Genomic DNA, 26538 nt, shown 5'->3' on the forward strand with positions numbered 1-26538 from the left:
CCCTCTTTGTATAATGGAATAACCTTAGCTGTTTTCGTTTTACATGAAATGAACCAGCTGTGAAGGACAGATTACAAATTAAGTCAGTGGATGCACAATAACCCCTGTAACCTTCTTTATCAAAGACATGTCTATATCATTCCAGTCTGTAGATGTTTTGCTTTGACAACCAACTATTTCAATAACTTCATTCTCTGTTACCGGTGTCAAAAACAGAGAAGCTGGGTTGATTTCTGTTAAGTCCTCAGCTCCTCCCCCTCCCTCCTCTAACTGAGGAGTACAAATTCTTTCAGCCAGTTTTGGTCCCACATTTACAAAGTAATTATTAAACTCCTGTGCCACATCATTCATGTTGTGCATAATGACCTCATTTTCCATAAAATATAGTGGGTAATTTTTACTTTTGGACCTATTCCTAATAATTTTATTTAAAACATTCCATATTCCCATAATATTATTTTTATTATTTTCTAATTGATTTTCATAATAATATTTCGTACAGCTTCTCATCATATTAACTAATTTATTTTTATAAGCTTTATATTTTCAGCTTCCTTTGTTCTATGTTTCATAAAATCCCTAAATAATGTATTCTTTTTCTGACATGCATTTTGTAAACCTTTAGTCATCCATGCTTTCACTCTACATTTATAATGTTCTTTATATTGTATAATTGGACCATATTTATTATACACTGATGTAAAGATGGGCAGAAATGCTTCATTAGCTATATTTATGGTCAGAAAAAATTTCAAAAGATCTGTGCGTGTGTGTCTACATTTGTGTATGTGTATCTAGATTTGTGTGTGTGTAACTCTTGACTTGTAACTTGTGTTTACATTTTCGTGTGTAACTTCAGTTCTTACACATATAAATAATTGAATGCACAAATAAAATCCCCTTGTACACATGGACAAAACCACATTACACACAGATCAGTTTACAAGTACAAAAATCGTTTTGATGCTATTTTCTCACCTGACTGATTTGTGCATACATGGTGCGTTTGAATGCTGGATGGAAACTGGGAAATTTGAATTTCCTTTGGAATTAGTCTAAATTTGTGTTGACGGGACAAATATGTTTTTCTATGGGAAAATATAGTATCTCAGGATCCTGTAGTTAAAAAAGATAGACCTACATTTAATTTTTTATCATCTAAAACTGTTTATTCATCCCAGATGAGACCTGATCCTTAGGCCACCAAAACGGAGGCCCTCCACACCTTGGCTGTGCCTAGAAATCCTGTCCATAAAGGTTATGAACAGAAACAGTGAAAAAGGGCAGCCTTGGCGGTGTCCAACTCTCACTGGGGATGAGATGCGGACCAAGCTCTGACACCGGTCATACAGGGACCTAACAGCCTTTATCAGAGGGCCTGGTACCCCATACTCCCGGAGTACCCCCCCCCCCCCCCCCCCCCCCCACAGGGCCCCCCGAGGGACGCGGTCAAACGCCTTCTCCAAATCCACAAAACACATGTAGACTGGTTGGGTAAATTCCCACGCGCCCTCCAGGATCCCCCTAAGGGTATAGAGCTGGTCCAGTGTTCCGCGGCCAGGACGAAAACCACGTTGCTCCTCCTGAATCTGAGGTTCAACAATCCGATGGACCCTCCTCTCCAGAACCCCTGAATAGACCTTACCAGGAAGGCTCAGGAGTGTGATCCCCCGGTAGTTGGAACACACCCTGCGGTCCCCCTTTTTAAATAAGGGGACCACCACCCCGGTCTGCCAGTCCAGTGGGACTGCTCCCGATGTCCATGCGATATTGCAGAGCTGCGTCAGCCAACACAGCCCCACAACATCCAGAGCCTTAAGGAACTCCGGGCAGATCTCATCCACCCCTGGAGCCTTGCCACAGAGGAGCTTTTTAACCACCTCAGTGACCTCAGCACTGAGGTGGTTAAAACCTTCATAACTATTCATAGCTTGCTTTATATTTTGAAGACGTTGCAGACCCCTACAGTTCCATGAAGCAAAATTAAAGTTTACTCCTTGGGACAGAACTTGTGGAGAAAAAAATTATTTTGTTGTGTTGTGAACTGGAACAATCCTTACATATAGGGCTAACATACAGGGATGCTGGAACAAGCATCCAACCATTGACGTATATACTGAACAATTTATTTCCATAGGCTCCAATTATAAGTTTTTGTGCCAAAATGGGAGGTGGCCACCACTGCCATCCAAAAAAGGGAAAAGAGGAGGAGCTGAGGGTGGGGCTGTGAGGCTGGGATCAAATGACGGCACCCGTCGAACTGAAGCTAACCCAACGCTAACACGGAGGTGGGAGCTAAGCTAACGGAGGTAGCTACCTAGCTACAACCGGAGTTAACTGTGCACAACACTGGAGCTTCTGAGCCAGAGGTACACCGGGCTGACTGCTGGGTAAAACCGGGTGAAACACAGAGGTCTCCCGAGAGCTCCACAAGCCGGCAGCCGCGCAGCAGACAAGCGCCGCTGTAGTCAGAGATGCGCCGAGCTGCCGCTGGGTAGAAACGGGTGGAAAACAACAGTTTAATGCTATGCATCTTCGTCTCCCCTCCCCCTGCCACACCTGGTTTGGAGTGTGGTGCCTTGGTCTGCCTGAGTGTTCGCGGCTCCCGGGTCAGGGGGTTTAAGATTTTTGGCATCTGCCTGATCAATCCCGGTGAATTCCTGGTCAGATCTGGGTCCCTGGGCTCTGCTGGGTCCCCGGCGGGGGTGGTTGCCCCTGGATCCCGGGTTGCTAGGTCCCGGGCTCGGCCGGCTGGGGGGTGGGAGGCTGCAGGCGGGCCTGTGGGCTTGCTGCTGATATCTCCCGGGACTCTGCCGACTGCTGGTTGTGGCCCCCCGAGGCGATCCTCTGCGCCTCTCGAGGGGGAAAGGGGCTTTTCTGGTCGCAGTCTCCTTGGGGTCCCTGTGCTTTGGGGCAGCTCCAGGATCTCTGGGACTTGGAGTTCCCTCCATTTTCTATGCATCTTTGGGGGGCAGATCTGTGGCCCCTCACACGCTATTGGACGCTCCTAGAGAGAAATCTTACATAAACAAGCGCATGTACACACACAGGTGCTCACGTGGTGCTCTCAAAAGTATGGGCCTGGGCACGTTCAACACATATCTTAAGGCTGTCATTGCCACTAAATGCACTATGATTAATTATCGTGTGATTGTTCAGTTAAACAATGTTGATTGCATATTTCATCATCAGGTTGACGCAGTGATAGCTTGCTCCTGATGTGTTGTTGTGTGTCCCATTTTTTTCTGTTCTTTCTCTTTCTGCAGGTCTAGAAGCAGACTCTTGTTCATTATTGTTTATTTTTGTGCGTTACTATGTGCTTGTTGAACGTTGAGCAACAGTGTGAGGCTTTCTGACCGCCACACTTCAGCTGCAGCCAGGGAGAGAGAGGTGTCGGTAACGCACAAACACGATGATGATTGGCCGGGTGGGCGGAGACCCTCAGTGTTTTCACTGTCTCAATCGCTGCCTGCTGTAGACCCAACAGAGCGGTGATGGGAATAACGCAGTTTAAAATAACCATGTTAATGAAAAAATATTTCTTTCTGTAACGAGCAAACTAATTAATTGCCGTCTTTTTTTAACAAAATGATCGTTTCTGTTACTGATAAGGAAATGCGTGCGTTAAGCAGCGCGGTGTGTTGAAGCTGTCATCAGCTGATCAGGAGCTAAAGAGGTAGATGTTTTCATCCAAGCGCATCTCGGCCCGTGAAGAACGAGGAAGACGTGATGAATATCTACAGCTGCAGACACCCCGCAGATTCGTTGCGGCAGCAGCGAATCTGCGGGGGGTCTGCAGCCGTGCCCTTCTTAGCATGACAGCGGGACGTCCCGAAGGTCCGCTCACCTGTTCACCACTCAGACGTCCTGATCTTCTACCTTCCTAGATCATCCAGCTGTAACCTGTTTCTGATCATGTCTTTAGTCCCACTGTAACACTGATGCATCAGTCTCAAACGTCATGGAGCTCAGGTGTTATCAGAACTACCTGTGTGTGTTTACCACCCAGCTTCAGCTCGTCTGTGGTTGGGTCTGACCCAAGTTAGTACATTTAAGTCCTCCATCAGGCTTGTGCCTCTTCTAGTGTCATTTAAAGGATTTTATTTATTTATTTAACCATTACTAGATTAGCAGCAACAGAAATGCTACTAAAAACACACAATTATGTGAAGCTGGAAAAATTAAAATGCTGTGCAAAATTACATTTATTTCTGTAATTTAACTTGACTGAGAGACCATTTAAAGGCTAAGGAACCTTTACAGGTGTTTCTATTTGCAATTTTAAATTTTAGCTGATTGGGGTCTTGTTAAATATCACACAGTGACATTTTAATAGTCTAGATTAGTGTAATGTTCCTGTTAGTAGTTCCTCCTGTTATGTGCTTATTTATTTAAATTATTCAGGTTCATAAAAAAACATTTGGACATACATTTTATTATGTTCCAGTCATTAGTCATTTATATTTCACTATTGTAGCAATTATTGCATGCTTTAATGAAAAAAGTAACTAAGTAGTTATTTTTCTTGGTAATTAGTTACTTTTATAATCTTGTAACTCAGTTAGTAACTGAGTTACTTTTTTGACAAAGTAATCAGTAACTATAACTAATAACTTTTTTAAAGTAACGTTCCCAACACTGGTTGTGTTCTGCTAGATTCTGTGAACGTGTTAAAGTAATTACAGAAAACAGTGAATTTTCAATTTATTCTTGCTCTCTTTGCTGTAAGTTTTTCTGATTTCTGGTGCTGACTCAAAAAGTAGGGAAAATGAAAAATTTAGACCTGCTGAGACTCAAGTGAGAAATGCAATGAACTGATTCATGGCAGCAACTGTTTTGACCTTCAAGGAACACATGTTTGTTCAGTCTGCTCCAAAGGAAGATATTTAAAGTTACTGTTACATCTTAATAACTGCTGCTTTAAAGTCAGTATTTACCTATTTCATTAGTTTTTGCCATGCTTTATTTGCACAGTGAACATTGAGGAACTCTCCCAGAAGCAGCCAAGGCTTAGTCTTTCCTACGGATGTGATTTTTCTCCTCACTGAGTGGGTTGAGGTGGGAAGCACTGCCCACGTGGCTCACTGCTGTACAAGCTAAAGCACTCTACATGAATAATTTGCTACTTGCAGGTTCGGTTTGGCCTTGGTTCACTCTTCGTTTCACCCACGCAGACATGTAATGCTGATTCAGGAGCAAAGAGTGGAGTTTGGTGCTGCCAGTGTGGCAGAAGGAAAACGATTCTGCAAGATAACAAGAAAAAAAATTGTGTGAAATTCTGGCTTAGATCATGATTTCTTTTAACATGAAAGATGTTGGTTGATGGCGTTACTGTAATTATACACAAACTAGAGACCCACACCACATATTTGCTGCCTACATTTTTGTATGGCTTCAGTTAACGTCTCGTTGGGCCCATGAGTGTTCTGGCTGTCCACAAACACATAGTCGCTGGTCATGAAAGAACAGGCACAGATGGTTGGTTCTGAGAGTGCTGCAGCCGTTTATATATAGCTTCTCAGTAGAGCACTTGAGAGATAGGAAAACAAAGCAAGTCTGTCTGTTTGGCAACCCAATGGTTTCATCCACCCCTCATGGTCTCACTTGAGACAACAGATTTCTGAAGGATCTGGGCTTAGTAAGATTCTATCACACATCAGTAAAAAGAGCTTGTCATACATAGAACTGAATGTCTACCTTTGCTGCAGGATTTCTTGTCTGGTTTTGACAGGTTTCTGCATTTCAGCCTGCCAGTCTTAGAGGTGAAGTTAAAAAGAACCTCATGGTCACATTCCATAGCTTTTGACTTTACAGATTCCCAAACACCTGTTTTTTCTGCTTTTCTAATAAGGTGTTGTTTCAGCCTTTATTGTGGTGATCAAAGCTTAAAGGCATGTTTTCACAGTATGCATGACTTAATTTTGAAGGAAAGGTGTTGCATAATAATCATCCACATTGCATAAGAGTCCTAATTAAGTTTTTACCAGGCGCAATGTTTGCTGTATCAGTGCCACTGCACTGTTGTGTGATATCAGTCGCTAACTGTAGAGTTTGATCGTTCTTACTAAGCTGATCAACAGTGGACAGTTCTGTAGATTACTTCATCCATTCAGGGTTGGACTCATTCTGCTGCAGACAAAATGAAGGATCTACCTTCTGGAGTAAAAAGTCATGCATGGATTATTTTGGTTGCCAGCACTTGGTCAGATTTGGACCAAACTAACTACAGCCAGTTGTTGGTTTGACCCATTTGCTAAGGATTTCTATGCAAGGATAGATTTAAAAATGCAACATTCCTGCACAAATCAGCTCCATTAGTCACCCTTCTCAGCTTCCTGTTGGTCTAAAGATGATCCAGTAAAGAAGTACTAAAAGTGCTTAACACCATAAGTCATTAGTTTCAAGGGAGATGCAATGAAAAAGCTGTATTCCTTATCAAATAAAGAGCTTTTTTTCCTTATATAATTGATTACGTCTATAAATAACAACAGACCTCATTTATTGACTTAAATCTCACATTGTGAATAAACTTGGTATTTCACCTTATAGTATCAATTTCACATCAAATGAACGAAGAACCAACAAACTAACAAAAAACTAAGCAATAAGTTGTTTTAATATAAAAGCATTACTGTTGTCATTGCCATTTGTTATTAAAAGTGTAACAAACATGTATTTGTGTGTAAATGAAGTGGTTTAATGTTTTACCAATTATCCAGACAAAACATCAGTTCAGAAGTAGTTATTTTTTTTGCCAGAAAGTCAAAAATATTGCTCAAAATTCTTGAAATTTTGCTATAATCTTATTCATGCCAGCAATTTATATGCGACTGTAGTTAGAAGGAAGCAGCATTTTTATGTACAAACAAAAATCATAATTTAGCATCATCTATTGCCAAAGATGACTGAGTGAATCTATTGATGCACCCTCATGCTGTGACCTCATGGATAAAATTCTGTCTTTTTTCTAAATCACATTTTCATTTTTACTTTACTGTGGACAATGTTACATGACACACCCCCACTAACCAGATGATCCTCCATACCATTGATCTCAAATGTTATTTTCCATCCTCTGTGAGCTAAACTTTAATTCATTTCTGATAACAAATCATTTTTTTCTGGAAGAAAATTAAAAAGAGTTTGTTATTTGAATCCATGTGGTATCTTGGCCAGAGAGCCAAAGAGAAAATGTAGTAGAAAATAAGAGAGAAGCAAAAAACAAAATAAAACCAGCATCAGATCAGTGTCAGTACACAGGCTTTGACTGAGATGTTAGAAAGCAGAATGCATCCAACTCCAAAATGTTTTTATTGGAGGCTGAGTGTCTAGATGAAGTTCCCTGTGGTGGTGGAAAGATGGTGCTTGCTGACTTTCTGTCTATCATCTTTGAAATGTTGGCTGAGAAACCATTTCAGAGTTCTGACTGAATTTAGTCATTGCAACATTAAGTAATGTACTGGTAACATAAAAAAAAAATAAACAGCAAAAAACAGTCTTTTATTTGAAGCTTTCTCTAGCAATCTTGATAGCTCACATCACTGTAAGGATGTCCAATCACCTGAATTGTTGTATCTGCTAGCTTCAGCAGGGCTTGTTGTTTAATTCTCTTTATTTATGCCTTTGAAGTGTGACAAAATAAAAGACGTGATTTATTCGGCAGATGGTAATCAACATTGGAAGGTGTTTATGAGGTTATTTGTTTTGTTGTACAGTTTTGCAACACATGAACATTTTATCTTTTAGCCTGAGGTACAGATGGTTGTCATTAACAGAGTCACATTCCAAACATGGCGCACCCACCCCTGTTTTCAGCCTTCATAACCTGTAATAGGATTGTTTCATTCCAGTGAACAGTTTCATAGATCTGTGGCATCGACCAGAAATTAAATTTGTTTATGGTAATAATTCCCCATTGTTGGGTTTTGGTCTGAATCTTTTAGCAGCGTCATAATATCTACCTGAGAGCGAATGCCGGACTCAGTTAGGATGACTGTGAAGGGCAAATTTCTCACTCAAGTAGCAAGATCTGTGGTCTCAATGAAAGTTCCTGGTCAGGGTATGGAAATGGCCTGTTTTTAGTACAGTGCCTTCTAGAGTCCTGGAACCCCCAAGACACTTTAAAACACAACCAGTCATTCACCTATTCACACACACATTCACACCCCGGTGGTGATGAGCTACCATGTAGCCACAGCTGCCCTGGGGCGCACTGACAGAGGCTAGTCTGCTGTACACAGGTGCCACCGATCTCTCCAAACACCACCAGCAGGTGGGTGAAGTGTCTTGCCCGAGGACACAACAATAGCTGGGCTCAAACTTCCAGCCTTCCGATTACCGGGTGAGCACTTAACTCCTGTGCCACTGTCGCCCACATGGATTGTGTACGCATTTTTTTTTTCAGTATCCAGAAGTTTTCTAAATAGACAGTGCAAGTCCTGAATTTTAGTTAGCCATGTTTTGTTACCTTCTTTTTACTATTTTACCATCTCAGTTTTGGACCTTCTCAGTGGCCTAGTGGTAGTGGTAGAGTATCTGTCCTGGGATTGGGAGATTGGAGTTCAAATCCCAGCTGGGTCATACCAACAACTTTAAAAATGGGACCCAATACCTCCCCGCTTGACACTCAGGTTTAAGGGTTTGGATTGGGGGTTAAACCACCAAATTTATTCCCAATCACAGTCAGCGCTCCCCATGGGGATGGGTCAAATGCAGAGAAGTAATTTCACCAGTGTGTGATGATGACCAATGGGACTTTTGTTAATTTTAGCTGGTCTCATTCATTCAGTTTTCTCCCTTTAAAATGTAATCCTATCCATTAATCAAAAGGTGCATATATCCAAACCATTTATTGATGTCTACACTTAAATCTCACAAAATCTTTTTGAAAAATGGAGGTTTTGTATAGGTGTCTAAATGTAGGGTCTGAAGTTAATGAGCTCTTGCCACAGCATGGCACTCTTAAATGACCATTTACAGGCCTGGTCATAGGCTATAAATTAACATTCTGATTGGCTAACACACTGCTGACGTTAACCTTTCCATGGTGAGGCTACAAATGATTCATTTACTGGATTGTGCGTAATTTTATAACAATTTAATTATTCTCAGGCTTGATGGAACAAGCTTATGAGTCAGAGATGGCCCAGAGCCAAGAGTTAAGTATCGCTGGTCTAGTGATTGTTGCACCTCTCAACAGATGTGCTAATTTGTATTCACACTGCACTCTTTTTCTGTGTACCTTGTTTGAGAGTGCTCAGTGCTGTCAAAAGATTAAGTCTTCTTGTCCACGTTGTTTGGACAGGCATTCAGACTCTTGGCTAGAAAAGGTTGTACCAGGTCCTTTGGCAGAGAATGACCATCTATAAAGAAACAGGAAATTTAATTTAATTAATGCAACTTTTGTTTTTAGCAACCAATCATAAAGAATATCAATCTATTATTGTGCGGACAGTGCAAATATTAATGTAAACCTTCACAAAGGATCATACTTTGCATTATTTGTCAAAACTGTTGAAATTACGCCAGTGGTCACCAAAACTATCCTGAAAGCTATGGATGTTTCACTGCTCAAAACACCTGATTCAAGTAGCTGAGTCACCTCCTCAGCAAGCAAAATGTCTTTAATAAAAGGCTTTACTCATTCTTGTTCTCTTGTTTTTGTTTTTCAGAAGAAAGAATGGCTATGCCTAAACTGCCAAACACAGCGAGCCCTATCAGGAAGCTTAGGAGATATCCCAGATCCTATGGGACCTTCCATGGGATCTCCCAGATCTCCTGTGCCAGCCAAACAGCCAACACCTCAGCAGAAAGCAACCATTCAGCTTTCAGGGCCTAACACCACAGGTCCTCAACAACAGCAACAGAAACCTGCGGGTCCCCAAGTAAGTGGCCCACCCTCTAATGTGAAACAGGCTGGGCTTGCCCCTCAAACAAAAGGGCTCAGCCAAACTTCCCCTCAAACCAAGGGTTCAGCTCAACCACCTCCCCAAGCTAAGAGTCAAACACATCCCCCATCTCAGATTAAGGTACCTGCTAAAGGTCCAAATCAGTCACATGCTCAGAATAAGGCCTCCACACAGTCTGCTAACCAGACGAAGGGCCCATGTCAGGTCAAAGGGCCAACCCAGGCTAAAGGTTCTGTTCAGCTCTCGGCTCAGACTAAAGGCCCTTCTCATCCCACTGGTGCTAAGGCCTCATCTGGCCCTGGCAAAGCTGCGCCTAACCATACCAAGACCTCCACCCCCTCCAAAACGGTTCCTATTCAGTCTAAACCCACAGGTAACAACCAGGGCCGCAAACAGCCACAGAGCCAGGAGAAGACTAAAGCTGCATCTAAAACTCTAAAAGAAGATCTAAAGGCCTCACAGAAGAAGGCTTTATCAGAAACTGACACATCTCCAAAAGACACGAAGATAGCAGAAGAAGAAAAGAAGTCAAGACACCACGAAGTGAGCTACCTGCAACTTCTTCGCCTTCACCTGTTACACCTGTTACTCTTGAGTCACCATTTAATTTACTTTGCTCCATCCAAGTTACTGGAACCATTTCGCAGAATCATGATGTTCTTTTAATTTCAGCATTGTTTGTCTAAGCTTATGTTTTTTTTTTTACATTCTCATCTCATCCCATCATCCTCTTTTTACTCATCTGTTTTGTGTCAAACCATTATTGCTATTTTTATTATCATTTACTCTATTAAATTGAATTGAATGATAATAAATTATTTCTGTCATTCAAACAATAATCAAACATTTATTTAAAAAAACTCAACCAATTTGATTGCCTTCTTTATGCCTTTATTCTGGTTAACCCTTTAAAGAGCTAGCGTTTAAATTCAGACACGACCACTCACATTATGATATCAGTGTGCCTTTTTTATGGACTCCCAGAATTACGGGATTTTACCCAACCAATCATCAGCGATCAAGCTAGTCACAGTTGTAGCCATGGTTAATTTTGACCATTCAGCACTATGATGTGCCAAATATTGGTTTGTCTGTAGAACCAGAAAACTACCTTCCTGCAGCTCACTCTCCACTCATGTTTACTGTCGGATCTTGAGAACTAACAATGCTAGCTTTGCGAATCTCTCACATCACAAGGTTGACTAGTTGTGCTAAATAACGACATGTGTCATAAATGTCAAACTTTATAACATTGGTGGAATGAAAGTCAAATCTGCCACATTTGAGCATATGCCCTGACCAAATAAAATAAATTATGTACATTTTTAGGGAAAATCTGTTACTTTTCAGGCATAATCTTCATAATCATGGTAACAGTAATAATAGCAATTATAATATTCCATATATTTTAAAGTTTATATGGAAAATGGAGGAGGACACTTATTGTGCCAGCCAATATCGCCATCACTGATGATGAGGCGGCGGAAGATGACACTGAGACAGATCCTCAAATATATAATATTCTAAACTATTAAAGTCATCTAAATTCAATCAAAAATTGTATCTATTGTTCATAACCTTTAAAAATGTTGTACAGTAATCTGTTTTTATAAAAATATACGTATTGTTTAGTAATTGTGATATATTCTGTATATATATCTACAGTGATATGATGTTCTAAAGTTAGCTATATTATTCACTTATATTATATACATTATTCAGAAATAATGTTTATTTAACTTGTTCATGTTTTTTGTTTTGGGATTTTTTTTTTACCAGAACAGGGCCAGCTTCCATATTTGATCATTTTGTTTTCTTTGATCGTCTGCATGAAAATAAATATGTTTAGAAAATTGTAACAAAACTACAATGAGTGCCTTAAATCTTTGTTTTATGAAAAAAACCCACCTCTATTTTAATTATTCATTATTATGTTTATCATCACAATTGTTTCAGTTGCCATTCCTCATTTTCAACCCTCCCATCCATTTCTGTGTATACATACACACACACATATATATGTATGTATATATTATATGTATATAAATATATATAATACATACATATATATATATATATATATATATATATATATATATATTTTATTATAATTTTTTTACATTTTTTTTGTTTGTTTGTAAAAAGGAAAAAAAAAGCTGCAAGCTGTTTGTGTAATGTGACACTTCGTGATGATATTTCAAGCATTCCAAGCATGTTCTTTATTCTTCAATGATTCGAAGAATGCGATGGAGAATGTGCCAAAGGTGTCAAATGAGCATGAGTAAAATTGACATTTGTCTGTAAATGTTTGTATGTTCAACTCTGTTATATTCACTCTGTGTTGGTGTATTTTTCCATTTGTGTGCACATAACACTAAAAGGCAAACTCAACCCAAACAAATATTAAATGGTCGACACATGTTATGCTTTTATAGAGCAAATGTGTTCTTTTCAGTTTATTGAATTAAACTTTTAGGATCTAATGGAAATACAATGTAAGCAGTTGGGTTGATTTTAGCCTAAAGTGTTAAATTCAGTACATTGTTACTCAAAGTGTTTATTCTCTAATACCTTACTATTAGAGACTATTTCATCTATACTAAAAATGATTTTACTTCCAATCATCTTACAATGCTCTTAAGAATGTCATTGCTGATGATCTGGATGAAATAGTGGGATGTGTAACGTGTACTAAGCCTATAATGTCTTTTTTATGAGTTTATCATAAAGGCCTTTATTGGTTTCTGATTGTTCTTCTCTTTCTTTCTCTCTCTGTAGGATCACAGCAAATCAAGTATGCAGAGTTTAAGTGACACTGGATACTCTTCAGATGGGATCTCTAGTTGTCAAGGGGAAATCACAGGCCAGATCAAAGAAGAAGGAATTAAGCTTAGTGAAAGAGGTGCCTCCATCCCCTCAGAAATCACCAAGTTAGAGAGCTCCATGAAACCTTTGCTTGAGTCAAAGACAGCCTCAGACCAGAAGTACCGGCCCCATTCACTTTCTGTAGGGCAAGACTACAGTCCTGATGATGACGCAGCAAGGGATGAATCAGAAGATGATCTCAGTTGTAAGCTCCGTCATGATTATGTGGAAGACAGCAGTGAGAGTGGTCTGTCACCATTGCCCGTGAGACAAAAGAAGTCACATAAAGATGTAACAGATGAAGAATACATGAGGAGGCAAATAATGGAGATGAGTGCTGATGAAGAAGAATTAGAAGAATTTGGAACACAAAAAACTAAAAAGATGCATAAAACCAGTGGTGATGCGGGCAAAGAGAGAAGACGGCTCTCTCACCAGTCCAATAGTTTTGAAGAGGATAAAAAAGTATCAGAGGGTGCCTATAAAGCAAATGAAGAAGAAGATGTTGTAATGGCTGGAGGGCTTCGACGTTTTAAGACAATTGAGCTAAACAATACCAACAGCTATAACCGCGACATTGAGCTCAGTAGTGAGCATGACTTAAGAGAACCAGAGCTGGAGATGGAGAGTCTGACTGGTTCACCAGAAGAAAGATCCAAGGGAGATTATTCATCCACTCTACCTGCAACTACTCCTAGCTACACCTCTGGAACATCCCCCACCTCTGTGTCATCCATGGAAGATGATAGTGACAGCAGTCCCAGTCGAAGAGCAAGACTTGAGGAGGCAAAGCAACAGAGGAAAGCTCGCCATCGGTCTCATGGGCCATTGCTACCAACTATTGAGGACTCATCTGAGGAAGATGAGCTTAGAGAGGAGGAGGAACTACTTAGAGAACAGGAACAGATGAGGGATCTGGAGCAACAGAGGATTCGAAGTACAGCCCGAAAAACAAAAAGAGACAAAGAAGAACTCCGGGCACAGAGGCGCAGAGAAAGGTCCAAAACCCCTCCAAGCAATCTTTCTCCGATTGAAGATGCTTCACCAACTGAAGAATTGAGACAAGCAGCAGAGATGGAGGAGCTCCATCGTTCTTCATGCTCTGAATATTCACCTTCAATGGACTCTGAGGCAGAAGGTTTTGAGATGATAGGTGGAAAGCTTTACAAATCAGGTAAAGAGTTTAACCTCCCAACCTTCACTTCACTCTACTCTCCTACAGAGAAGACGTCAGCAATGTTGCCATCTGACAAAACTCTTAAAAGTGCAGAGGAGGTGTATGAGGAAATGATGAGAAAGGCACAGCTTATGCAGAAGCAAGGACAAACTGTTCATAAACAGAAAGGTGCCTCCCAGTCAGAGGGTGGGTATCTTGAAGCTGGAACGTCGCTAACCCCTGGCTCAAGCCCTACACAGGTTACTGCACCTATGTCCTTCTCCACAACAGGCAGTGACTCAAGAATTACAGGTATGCATGCAGCACAGCACCTGTCAAAAGAAACACAGAACAGAATGATGACACAGAGTGCCAAAATTGAAGGTGTTGTTGGAGTTGCAACAACAAAAGCCCAAATGAGTCAGCCTGCCTCAGCTCGACATGCAGGAAACACAGTGCCTGTTAGCAACAGAACAGGCTCCCAGAGGCCAACACAACCGACACCAGACCCTGGATCATCCTCACTGACCTCCAAAGTCTTTTCACTTTTTAAAGGACCCAGCCCCCCAGTCTCTCCAACTGCATCTCCATCCCAAAGCCCAACTCATACACCACCTGTACAACATGCAAGTAGTAACAGCAGGCAGCTGCCATCCTTGCCAGCTGGTGCTACAACAGCATTAGCATCACATGGTGTTCAAGCACCTCAAAGGACAATGTCACCACGTCTTGTTCGACAACAGTCCTCTCAAGACTCCCCCGTGATGGTGATAACGCTGGGCTCTGAAAAGTCCAGTCCTGCCAAGCCACTCACTGTAAATTCCTCTACTTCTCCTTTGTCATCACCAACACAGTCCAGTTGTAAAATGCTGTATAGTTCACACACCCCTTCAACAAGTTCCCCAACATCACCACCACACCCCCTAAAACATTCTTCTCAAAACATTGAAAAAGTTAATGTTGGTGTTAGTGCCGGGATCACAAGTGCACAAAGTCGTGGGTCTATGGAAAATGTATCTCTGTGTAAAATCTCTAATGTTCCAGGCACTTCAAAGATTGTGGGGCAAGGCCAAATCCTTCCAAACACTACTGTTGTAGATCTAAGAGCTCCACAGAGGTCAGCTCCAATTATAATGACAGATCAGGGCATGGATCTAACATCTCTTGCCTCTGACACAAGAAGATATTCTCTAGGAGCGGAGCAGCCATCCAATAGACACACATTAGTGCAGCCTCTAATTATGAACCTAAATGCACAAGAGCAGCCACATGTATCCATATCAACACCCACAACAGTTAGTGTTACTGTTGCAGGATCAATGTTCATGTCCCAACCCAAGCAACAAGTAGTGTATGGAGACCCTCTGCAAAACCGTGTGGACATAGGTCAGTGTGTTGGATCAGCTGTTTGTTTAAGCCAGAGTAAGCCACTACTTACTGATCCTTCTATTCCTAAAATTGATGCCTGCCTGGAAAATCTTGAAATACAGCAGCAGCAACTGCAGTTACAACAACAGAAGCTTCTACAGCAGCAACAACTTCTTGAGCAGCAGCTTCAGCAGCACCAACAGCAGTCATCCTTTGCTCGTTACAATTTAGCCAATCAGGTACAACCAATGCTGATAAAAAAAGACCTTGTGGTGACCCAGACGAGCAGTGCCCAGCCTGTAGTGACTGCTAGTGCCATACCTAGAGTATCCCCTCTGGCTCCACCATCAGTGTCTGGGGCTCTTTCTTCTAGTGTTCCCCATGAAATGTATGGTGGCATTGCCTTAGAGCTAAAAAACAAGCCAACGGTAATGAATTTGTCAACAGCTAAACCCCATATTATGATAGTGCAACTTGATGAGAGCAAACCTTTACAAAGTGGCACAGTTACTCAACTGGTAAAGCAAGAAGAGCATCCCCCTGCCCCTCCTCCTCCTCAGGTTTTGGATTTGACTGGACAGCTGAAATCAGAAAACCAAGTGGCTTGTTGTGATGTTGTTTACAAACTGCCCTTTGCTGGCACATGTTCGGGGTCATTCTCTCAGAAGTCTACTACAATTTCTTCAGATAAAAATCCTACTTCTGAAGCATCTCAAGCAGCTCACCCTCCCCATTCACCTCACTACAGTGTAAGCCATCAACAGCAGCAACAACAAGCTCAAGTTACCCAAGGAATACCAGTGGATCACAAACAGTATCCATCTCCTTTAATATCTTCTGGAAGAATACAGCCTTCCATGTCTGATACCAACCTGCCTTCAATGAATGATGCCGCTCACTATCAGAACAATCCCCAGGGAGGTGTGGCAGTAGATCTTAGCAGTATAAACCAGATTTATGATGCTGGCTGTCTTGGCATAGGGGCACAGTATGGTTCTTACACAGATTTGCGTCACCAGGGGGATTTTTCAGGTCCTTCACTGCCTCTTCGACGATATGGTTCCATGTCAAATATAAATTCTGACTTGAACTGTGGTTCACGTGATTTAACTGGATCACAGGACTCTAATCTGGCTCAGTATAGTGCTACTACAGCAAGGGAGATTAGTCGCATGTGTGCTGCTCTTAACACAGTTGATCAGATAGGCACACGTTTTGGATATAACCCTGAACTTGCTGCATATGCAGCTGGAAGAGGTGGACCTTTAGCAAGGCTGAATCTTCATCAAGGCTCAGCATCAGTTAGAGCTAATTTACTTTATGGACCAGATGGAAGACAAACCGTGAATGGTCAAACTCTGACAAATCTAATTAATGCTAGGCAAGCAAGTATACGCGCCTTGTACCCTGTTACTATGAGGGGAGGTGATGGCATGATATATTCCACCATAAATGCCCCAATAGCTTCAACATTGCCAATCACTACACAGCCAGCCCCAGTTATACGTCCAATGCCTCGAGGAATTTACAGACCATACCCTACAGGTGTAACTGCTGTACCCTTGGCTAGTCTTACTAGGCTGCCTCAAGTCACTCCTAGAATACCTTTATCCACACAAGGCCCATATTCCTACCCTCCTCCAAACCAGTTTCCTACTTCAGCCACACCATCAGAAAATGTTTCCGTATTAAGCAGCTCACACCAAGAAACCCCTGTGTATCTTGGAAAATCTTTAACAACAACAGCTGGACAAACATCTGCAACTATTCCAACAACCCAGCCTGCTGCACAGGCAGGTGCACAACATGCACCTATGCCTGGTATGCAGACCATGGTAGGCCAGCAAATAGACCATGCGCAGCTTTCCTCACAGAGTATTACAACTCTCTCTCAGGCTCATGGCCAAACGCCAATTGTCCAACCAGTGCAGCCTCAATTGCAGACTCAGCAATTGCCAGCACAAACTGAACCTTTATCTTTGACACAAACCCAACCTCAAGCACAAACTGTCAGCCAGCCTCAGTCAGTAGTTCTGCCTCAAGCTCAGTCAAAACCAACAACTACTGAACCTGTGCAAGCACCAAGTTCCAAACCCTCTCCTATAACTGATGTACAAAAAAGTAAGGATGATGAGAAGCTAAGTCAGCAACAAGAGCACTTATTACACCTAGAGCGAGAACGGGTTGAACTGGAAAAGTTACGGCAGCTACGCCTTCAAGAGGAGCTAGAAAGAGATCGTATGGAGCTCCAGCGCCACAGAGAAAAAGAACAGCTTCTTGTTCAGCGAGAGCTTCACGAATTGCAGACAATAAAACAACAAGTGTTACAGCAACAACAAGCAGAGCGTGAAACACAGCTTATAATGCAAAGAGAACAACTGGCCCAGCAAAGAATGCAGCTTGAGCAAATTCAGACTCTGCAGCAGCAACTTCAGCATCAGTTGGAAGAGCAGAAAAGGCAAAAGACGGCAGCGGTAGAGGCAGCAGCAGCAGCTGCAGCTGCTGAGGCAGCTGCTGCATCAGCTGCAGCAGCAGCAGCAGCAACATCTGCTCAGGGTGCTATCCAAGGAGTGGTTGTTGGAGGAGGGGTCCCACAAGGGTTTATAATTTGTGACCAGAGTGGTAGAGTCATTCAGAAAGATGGACAGAGTGTTCAGTTCTGGCAGGATGGACAAGTAGTCCAAGCAGTGGTAGCAGCTCGACCTATTCAAAGCTCTGCTTCTGAAATGTCTTTGAAAAGCAGCGATAAGCAGGCTGATTCTAAGATTATGAAAAAGCAAAATTCTATGCCTCGACTGAGGGATGGCACCGAGGAAGACTCTGCTAAAAGAATTACAGACAGCTGTGTCCAAACTGATGATGAGGATGGTGAGGAGAGATTCATGAACAGGCGTAGAAGAACAAGACGCATTGCTGACTGCAGTGTCCAGACTGATGAAGAGGACCAGGGAGAATGGGACCAGCAGCCAGTAAGACGTAGACGATCCCGTGTATCCAAGCATTCAGAACCCAGTGGTGAGACAAAATCTGACGGATCATCTAAAGTGGCTTCTGCAAGTATAGCTATTCAGACCACCAATGACTCATCATGCCAAACAGAACCAGACCAACTTGGCAGGATTTCACCTGCAATCCATGTTACCATGGCAGAGACCTCAAAGGTTGACCTCTTACATTATATAGCAGCTCCAGAAAGGACTCACAAAGGAGAGAGTCTAGCCTGCCAGACCGAGCCAGAGTCCCATTCTCAGGGAGTAGTTGCCCCTCAGTTGAGTGTCCCTACGACTATAAGCCCATACTCTACAAGTCTGCATATAGTAGGGGCAAACACATCTGACCCAACCTCTCCCAGACTCCAAGGTGTCGCTAAGTTTGAACGAAGGAAGCCAGACCCGTTGGAAATTGGTTATCATCAGCAACATGAGTCTTCATCTCGCCAACCCCCCAAATCTCCCCAAGTGTTATACTCCCCAGTATCTCCATTGTCTCCTCATCGCATGTTGGAGACAACATTTGCTTCTCAGGAGAAGCTCAACAAGGCTCATGTTACACCACAGCAGAAGGCCTTCACTGCTGAATCTCCTCAACGGCATCAGTCGCTACCAAGACCCATAAAGAGTGTCCAGCGCTCGATGTCGGATCCAAAGCCTCTCAGCCCAACATCAGAGGATCCTGGCAAGAACAGGTTCTCCTCATATCATCAAGTTGTGTCCAGCAGTCAGGTACGAAATAATTATTTTTTTCTTTGAGCAGAAATCAATAAATGTTTTGTATCATAGTGCAATCCAAAGAAAATTATGTTTTTTAAAGTTAAAATAAATTAAAGCCAATATGAGATCTAGAATTGAGGATCAAACAAAACATAACCTTTTATTCAAACTGTATTTTATCAAAATACCTGAATTACTTTCTATGAATGCACAAACTAGCAATACCTGTGAGTGTTAAGCTGGTTCACTGAGAAACTACTTTTTACCTGTTACATTTGAAAAACGATTGGCCCCTCTGGTTTTATTTGCTTGGTGAACATGAATAAGGTGTTCTTCCCCTATTACTTGCATTAGCTGCCAAAAGAAAATAGACAGGGAAATGCTCTGGTCAGAAAAGGTCAGACGTATATAAATGACATTGTAAATTAGCTTTCATGGACTCACCCATCTTGCTTGATTTAACATTAAGGAGAGCAAAATGTGTCTGGGCTAGTAGAAGTTTAGCATTAGCAGCTCGGCGATATGGCAAAACCTGTTTGGGCTTGAGTTGTTTGTGGAGGTAAAACATCAACATTGCACAGTTGCAGTGGTAGAGTCATGTTGCTGTTAGCCAATCAGAGGCAAGATGGCCAAATATCATGAGTAATAATGAGTAAGACTCCAAATCCTGCCATTTTCTGCCCCCCTAGCTAACCTCTCTTTCTCGAAACACATGCACAATAGCTTTTTTTTCCCATAGAGTACAACTCACAAAACATTAATTTGTACACAGCAAATATATTGGGGAAAAAATGAGTGAATGAGAGTTTTAAAGTAAAATATGTACAAATATGCAGTATAATAATCTGGTTGCATTATATGAGCACAGATAATCACACGTGGTCTGGCTGTGGAGAGGAAGTGACAGTAGGATCTCATAGGAGCATCTGGCCATACCAGAAAAACCTTCTTCTGTATCTCCTCCCACTTCTTCCTCATGTCTCATCAACTCCACCCACCTTCTAAATCTGGAAAACCCTTAAGTGATGCCAGTGGGAGACACACAATGTGAAGGAATCCAAGTGCTGCTTTGCTTTCTTCATGACTCTTAGCAGCTGTGCAAAGTAAATTACCACTGCTCTGCTTTCAGACGAAAATTAGTGTGAGAAGTGGTCTTCGCATTTAATCCAAAAATTTGTAGTGTTAGTGCTTAATGCAAGACTGAGGATACTAATAATCGCAATGGATCTGTTCAACATAGCTATTTTGTAAGTAACAAGTTTGTTTAAATATCTTTTAAAATGTTATATTTTCATTTACAGCGTCTGATTGTGGTTGCTTGCATGCCATTTAATTGTATTTGTGTAAAACAGCCCATATCCTGAATAAATTTAAAGAAAGAGACCAAAAATTAAAGGGGAACAATTTGGAAGGACATCAAACTAAAATAATTTTTACTTATTTATCTCTGTAAATGAGTCAAAAATGTAGACATATTACATTTACAAATCTCCTGAGACATATGTTCAGGTAGTATTTTTTACATAAAAATTGGACATTGAGGTTTATCTTTTCTGTAATTATCAAATTAGATGTGAGCTTAAAAGACATGTATGTTTTTCTTATAATGCGTAACATGAATCAACTTTAACATTACAATAGATTTCAGTGAACAGGGTTGTTTTATCTTGCTTTAATGCTTTGGTATAAAGATGTATCTGATCTAAATTGTCCAATAATACACTGTTTTACCTTTAGAGGATTAAGTGGGTATAGAAAATGAATGGATGAACAAACGAACGAACGAACGAATGAATGAATGAATGAATGAATGAATGAATGAAGACCTTTTATTTGAAATGTTGATCAATCGTCACCCACTGTTCATTGCTAGATATTCTATAAACATGTTTGGTGCTTGGAGGAAATGTACTGACCCTCCCCGAATGCCTAGCATACAATAATGAGTTTAATTTGCAAAACAGATTCTGTTTATAGCTCAGTGTTTACTGATGTGTTTCTGGCTCTCACAGCAGATGGCCTCCCTACAGCAGCAGCAGAACTCTCTGATGAGGAAAGTAAAGAGGACTCTCCCCAGCCCACCGCCAGAGGAACCTCCGCTGCCTATTGTTACTCCAGCACAAATGTACAGCTCTCCTGGCATGTCTCAGAGAGTCCTTCCAAGGCCTGCCCAGGGCGTCACCAAAGCTGGTCTGTTGAGCGAATTAAAAGCTGTGGAACAAGAGTCATCAAAACTTCGTAAGCAGCAGGCTGAGCTGGAGGAAGAGGAAAAAGAGATTGATGCCAAGTTGCGTTATTTGGAACTAGGCATTACTCAGCGTAAGGAGACGATGGTGAAGGAGAGGGAAAGAAGAGAGTTGGCCTACTTGCGATGTATGGGTGATGCCCGAGACTACATGTCAGATAGTGAGCTTAATAATCTCAGAATGGCAGCTGTGACTGGAAGTTATGATTCTAATGGTTTACTGGCGAGGCCCAGCACTGCTCCTCTAAGTCAGTTTACAAATGACCTAAATCCAGCTTCCCAATATCCTTCAACGTCCTCCTATATGCCATATCCATATCCTCAAACTCAACCATCAACACAGCCACCTGGCTCTGCTTACCCACAGATAGGCTTCACACCTCCTCAGTACCCATCCTCTGCACCCCAGCCTGGAACTTTCCAACCTCATCCTCCTACAGGCCCTGGGTACCAGAACCAAGGAGCCTATTCAACCCGCATGTATGGCCAGTCAACTTATCAATCTGATTTTTCATTGCAGCAACATGGTCACCAGGGCTTCCACTCACCTGGTCAGCCTATGCCAGGACAGAGCCTTCCTTACCCCACCCATAGTTCTTACCAACCAGGTCTCACCTATCAACCTCAGGCAGAGATCCTTACAGTCCATCAGAGACCAAGGCAAACCTCTCTGGCAGACCTTGAACAAAAACTTCCAACAAACTATGAGGTTATCAGCAACCCAGCAGTCTCAGTAGCCACATCGGCTCCTGATGCCAGCTATGGTTCAGCTTACAGCACCGCATATGGGCAATACCGAGCTCCAGACCCTGGCCTCACTCACTCAGTCGATAGCCCCACCTCTGCTTATGGTTCAGATGGTCTTTACACTTCCAATTTAGAGCAGAATATTCCAAGGAACTACGTGATGATCGATGACATCAGTGAGCTGACAAAAGAAAACGCCAGTCAGCACACTGATGCTCTCGGACATCCCGTTGGAGGGCGTTATCGCAGCGAGAATGGCCCTGCAAGAGGAACTGGCTATGATGAGTCTGTTGATGCCTACGGCAGACCTACTGGATCAGCTGGTTACCAAAGCACAGCGGATGGTCGCACCAGCACCACAGTGAGTGGGGGTTCATCTTACTATTACGATGATTATAAACACACATCTCGCTCTGGTAGTCACAAGGTTACATCCAAAAACCTTGCTCCAGCTGTAGTTTCCTCTAAACGTAGTAAACATAGGAAGCAAGGAATGGAGCAAAAGATTTCTAAATTCTCGCCTATTGAGGAAGCTCGTGATGTAGAATCTGACCTCGCCTCTTACACAATGACAACATCAACTGGGGGTACTTGTCCGGTTGTGTCAAGATCCAAGAAACTTCAGGATGATGTCCCATATGGCATGAAGAAAAGCACATATGATCAGCAGAAATATTATGGTACCAGTCATGATGGTCTTGAAGAGGATGACCGCATGTATAGCTCTGGTCGATCCAGGTCCACGGGATATGGAATGGACAAAATATCCTCCAGAGATGCTTCTGGTCATCGCAGTAAATCCTATGAAAGAGATGCTATAGAGCGATCTCACAGAAGTAGTCGCACTGGAAGGCCTCCAATGCGAACCCAGAATTCAGAAGAGGAGAGCCCACTTAGTCCTGTTGGGAAGCCTGTGGGCATGGGAAAAGGTTCTGGCATACCAGAGGCACATGATGTTAGAAACCAGTATGGCTCCAGCCATTCATTACCAGATGTGCAGGACCACCACAAAAAGGATCTTCCCAGAAGTAACGTCTATAAACCAGATGATCCTTATCTCGTAGATGACATGCACTGTGCTGTTTCTGACAGCGAAGGTAACTGGTGCTAAATTATTTGTGTTGTATTTTGCATGGCAAAAAAGGACAAGAGTCTTTATCAAGTCTTTTTATTTTTTCTCAGTTTCCCCTTCTCATTTATGAAGCCAAAATTGTCTTCTTTTTGCATGCACGTTTTTATGCAATAAGCAGCACATGAAAAATCTCTCTCTTTTTTTCTCTCTTTTTTCCTTTTTCTGTTATTTATATATTTTTTACCTGCATGGCTCTGGGATGTGAAATGCATTTTTCCTTCAGTGCATGTATCTGCATGGTATTCCATCTCCCAGATAAAAAACTGTTGACTGATAACTCTTGTATTGCTTTTTTGAAAAGCATATCACTTAAGTCAGGAGGAGACTGACTGGTTTGAGAAACCGCGAGAGGCCCGTTCTGATCGCTCAAGACATCATGGAAGTGGAGGTCACTCCTCCACTAGCAAACGTAATAAACACACCTACCATGACTATGATGAACCTCCTGAAGAGTACTGCCAACAGGATGAGTACAACCAGCGCCACTCATCCTCCACGCCACGGGACCACCGTCACCATGGAAGCAGCTCTGGCAGGCATAGCTCTTCCCGTCACTCCTCAGAAGACCCCAGGTCTTCACGTTCTTCCAGGACGCACCCAAAAGACCCATCTGCCCGCTCTAATGGAAGGACTCCCTCATCTGCACAAAGAAGAAGTGGCACAGATTCCCACTCTGGCCATGGAAGTCCACGAAACTCAGGAGATTTCTCTCGAGAATCACCCTCTGGTCATCACCATGGTACTGCTGGAAGAAGCCAGAGACCACAAGGGGATCGCACGGCTACCCGAAGACAAGATCCTTCTAAACCTCAGAGTCAGCAGCCTCCTCAGGGCCATGCTGGACAGCAGCGGTCAGGTGGTCAGGGGCAGTCGGAAAGACATCCAGGCTCTGACCTGCCTGATGCCAGCCAACAAGCCCAGCAGCAGCAACATAGTGTGCAACAACAGCAGCAGCAGCAACAACAGCAACAGCCACCACACCACAGCCAGACCCCTCCGCTTAGCCAGCCAACAACAGCTGGAAGTGGACCAACACAGCAGCAGTTGCAGCAGCAGCCCAAACCTGGACAAGCCCCATCACAGGGCCGCCAGCCAGCAGTGGGGTCGGCAGCAGGGCAGCAGGCCTCAACTGTAAGTGGACTTGGTTTAATTTTATCTGCCTTAATAATTAGAGTATTAGTGTTTGTACTTTTGTGTCAAATTTGCTTCATGTATTTTGCAATAAAAAAAAACTAACAAAGGCAAAACTTGATTTTTGCAGTCCAATATACATTTTTACTTTCAAAATTATTTCTATTTATTTATTGACTGTGTAAGAGAATCATTGATCTACATCTAGCTGTAACAATTTGAAGTGTATAATGGTGTGTTTGGCGACAGCATGTCATGATTAAAATCCAAATTTTCTGGCAAAAGTACAAATGCTATTTTCAGTTGAGATTAGAAAGGAAATCAACTAAGCCAGCACTGGTACAAAGACCCAAAATACCAACAATTCCTTGTATAAAAAATAGTAGGTTCAGTGGGTTTTGATAAAAAATAAAATAAAAAACAATTCTAGCTCATTGGCCTAGTGGTATGAATGTCCGCCCTGAGACTGGGAGATCAGGGTTCAAATCCCGGTCAGGTCATACCAAAGACTTTGAAAAAATGGGACCCAATACCCCCCTGCTTGACACTCAGCTTTAAGAGGTTGGATTGGGGGGTTAAATTACCAAATGATTCCCGAGCGCGGCCGTGTCTGCAGCTCACCACTCCCCCAGAGGATGGGTCAACTGTGGAGAACAAAATTTGCACACACATCAGTGTGTGTGACAACTAAAGATTTATACGATTCACACGTTTTGAGGCACATGCAAATTTTTGAGGCCTTAATGGAAGTTTTAGTGTAAAAAAATTACCTTTTAATTTAAGAAAAATGCCTTATTATTTGTAAATGACTCAGTTAAACACAAGCTGGTGGTCTACTCTTGAAATAGTCATTGACTTTATTTATTAACAATTTATTTTTTATTTTAAAAATAATTAATGGCTTCCTCATTTTGCAAGTGTACCTGATATGCTTTTGCAGAAATTACTCATTTTGAAATGCATATGTTTCAAAAAGAAAATGTCAGCAATAACAGTTGTCTTGACCTAATTTTCTTCAGATGAAAATGGACGCCACACCTGCTGCAGCTTCCACAGGAATGAAACTTTCAGCAGGTGTCCCAGCAGCACCCCAGCCCACCAAAATAGCCACACCACCTCTAACAGGCATCGGTTAGTTTCACTGCTGCTGCCATTATGCATCAGTATCCATATGGTTTAGAAAAAATCCTGTTGGTTTTCTTTTTCAGGCTCCAAAGCTGCTCCAGTTGGAATTGGAAGCAAACCCGTTAGTATTGGGAGCGCCGCAGCAGGCCAGGCACCAGCTGAGGGAGATAACGTTCTCACCAAGATCCTGCAGGGAGGGGCTGCAGAGCAGGCGGGAAAGCTGGGAGATGGTACAGTCATGAGATTCTTGGTCAATGATCAGATCTGTGACATTTTCTCAATTGTACTTTCTTCGTTTTTGTCTTTGCGACAGCTTTGTCTGGCCTCGGGAAAAAGTTCACCTCTTTCTGGTGAACTGAAGAGAGACGGGTAAGTCACTGTGGTTTTTTATTTTCTCATTCACACCATTTAGTTGTTTTTAATTGGGGATTGGGAGCACGAGTCACCCCTGGGATGAAGAGAAAGCCTGAATTTAAAATCAGAGTTTTGGGAAATGGTACGTGTGTTTATTGCTTCACTCCTTTAATGAACTGTGTGCTTTCTTTCAGAGTACGCAGAGATGAAATGTGAAGGATTGGTTGCTTTGTACCGGAAAACCTATGAAACCACACCAAAATCATTTCACATCAATGACAAATTAAAAGAAGACCCTGAATTCATCAGTCAGTATGGATACTTTCCTTTTCTTTGCTTATATTTTACATTACTGTTGTAATTTTCATTATTATTCTTAAGTGAAATGTGGTTAGTCCCACTTAGATGGACATATTAATGTCCTATCAGCTGTTTATTTGCATAAGATTAGCATGGCCCATGTCTGCATAATGTGAAGCTCAAATGAAGTGATGACTCATTAAATGCTGCAACTGTCTGTACCTTTGTCTTACCCCAAATTACTCAACAGACCTGGAATCAAAGGATGCCTTGTCAGCACAGAATTCCCCAGACATGGGCTCTCGATTGAAGGGAATTAAATAAGGGGGATCGCTTTGTCAGCAGGCTGTTACAAGATGAGCAGAGGAGAGAAGAGGCTGGGAAGTAAGTGGATGCTTTGAAAGGACTACAGTCCCAGAATGATGATGGTAGAAACATCAGAGGCCTCATTAGTTCAATGGTAAGAAAGTGAGAGATACCCCTCTGAGAACATTACC

General features: G+C 42.1%; 1 protein-coding gene across 5 annotated transcripts in view; it reads left to right on the plus strand.

Moving 5' to 3' along the window:
• bsnb (bassoon (presynaptic cytomatrix protein) b) overlaps positions 1-26538 on the plus strand; it is a 118854-nt gene that overhangs the window by 87249 nt on the left and 5067 nt on the right. The window contains exons 4-12 of one of the 5 annotated variants that reach the window (XM_015958801.3): positions 9672-10451; positions 12687-19019; positions 21020-23096; positions 23433-24262; positions 25282-25393; positions 25471-25617; positions 25701-25756; positions 25936-26053; positions 26292-26425. In XM_015958801.3, coding sequence (XP_015814287.3) covers positions 9672-10451; positions 12687-19019; positions 21020-23096; positions 23433-24262; positions 25282-25393; positions 25471-25617; positions 25701-25741 — 10320 coding nt within the window. In that variant the 3' untranslated portion in view covers positions 25742-25756; positions 25936-26053; positions 26292-26425. Of the gene's footprint in view, positions 1-9671; positions 10452-12686; positions 19020-21019; positions 23097-23432; positions 24263-25281; positions 25394-25470; positions 25618-25700; positions 25757-25935; positions 26054-26291; positions 26502-26538 lie in introns of all 5 variants that reach the window. The other 4 variants (XM_015958802.3, XM_015958800.3, XM_015958803.3 and 1 more) reach the window with 4 other exon arrangements.

The sequence above is a fragment of the Nothobranchius furzeri genome, chromosome 3 (genome assembly GCF_043380555.1).
Source record: "Nothobranchius furzeri strain GRZ-AD chromosome 3, NfurGRZ-RIMD1, whole genome shotgun sequence".
NCBI lineage: Eukaryota > Metazoa > Chordata > Actinopteri > Cyprinodontiformes > Nothobranchiidae > Nothobranchius > Nothobranchius furzeri.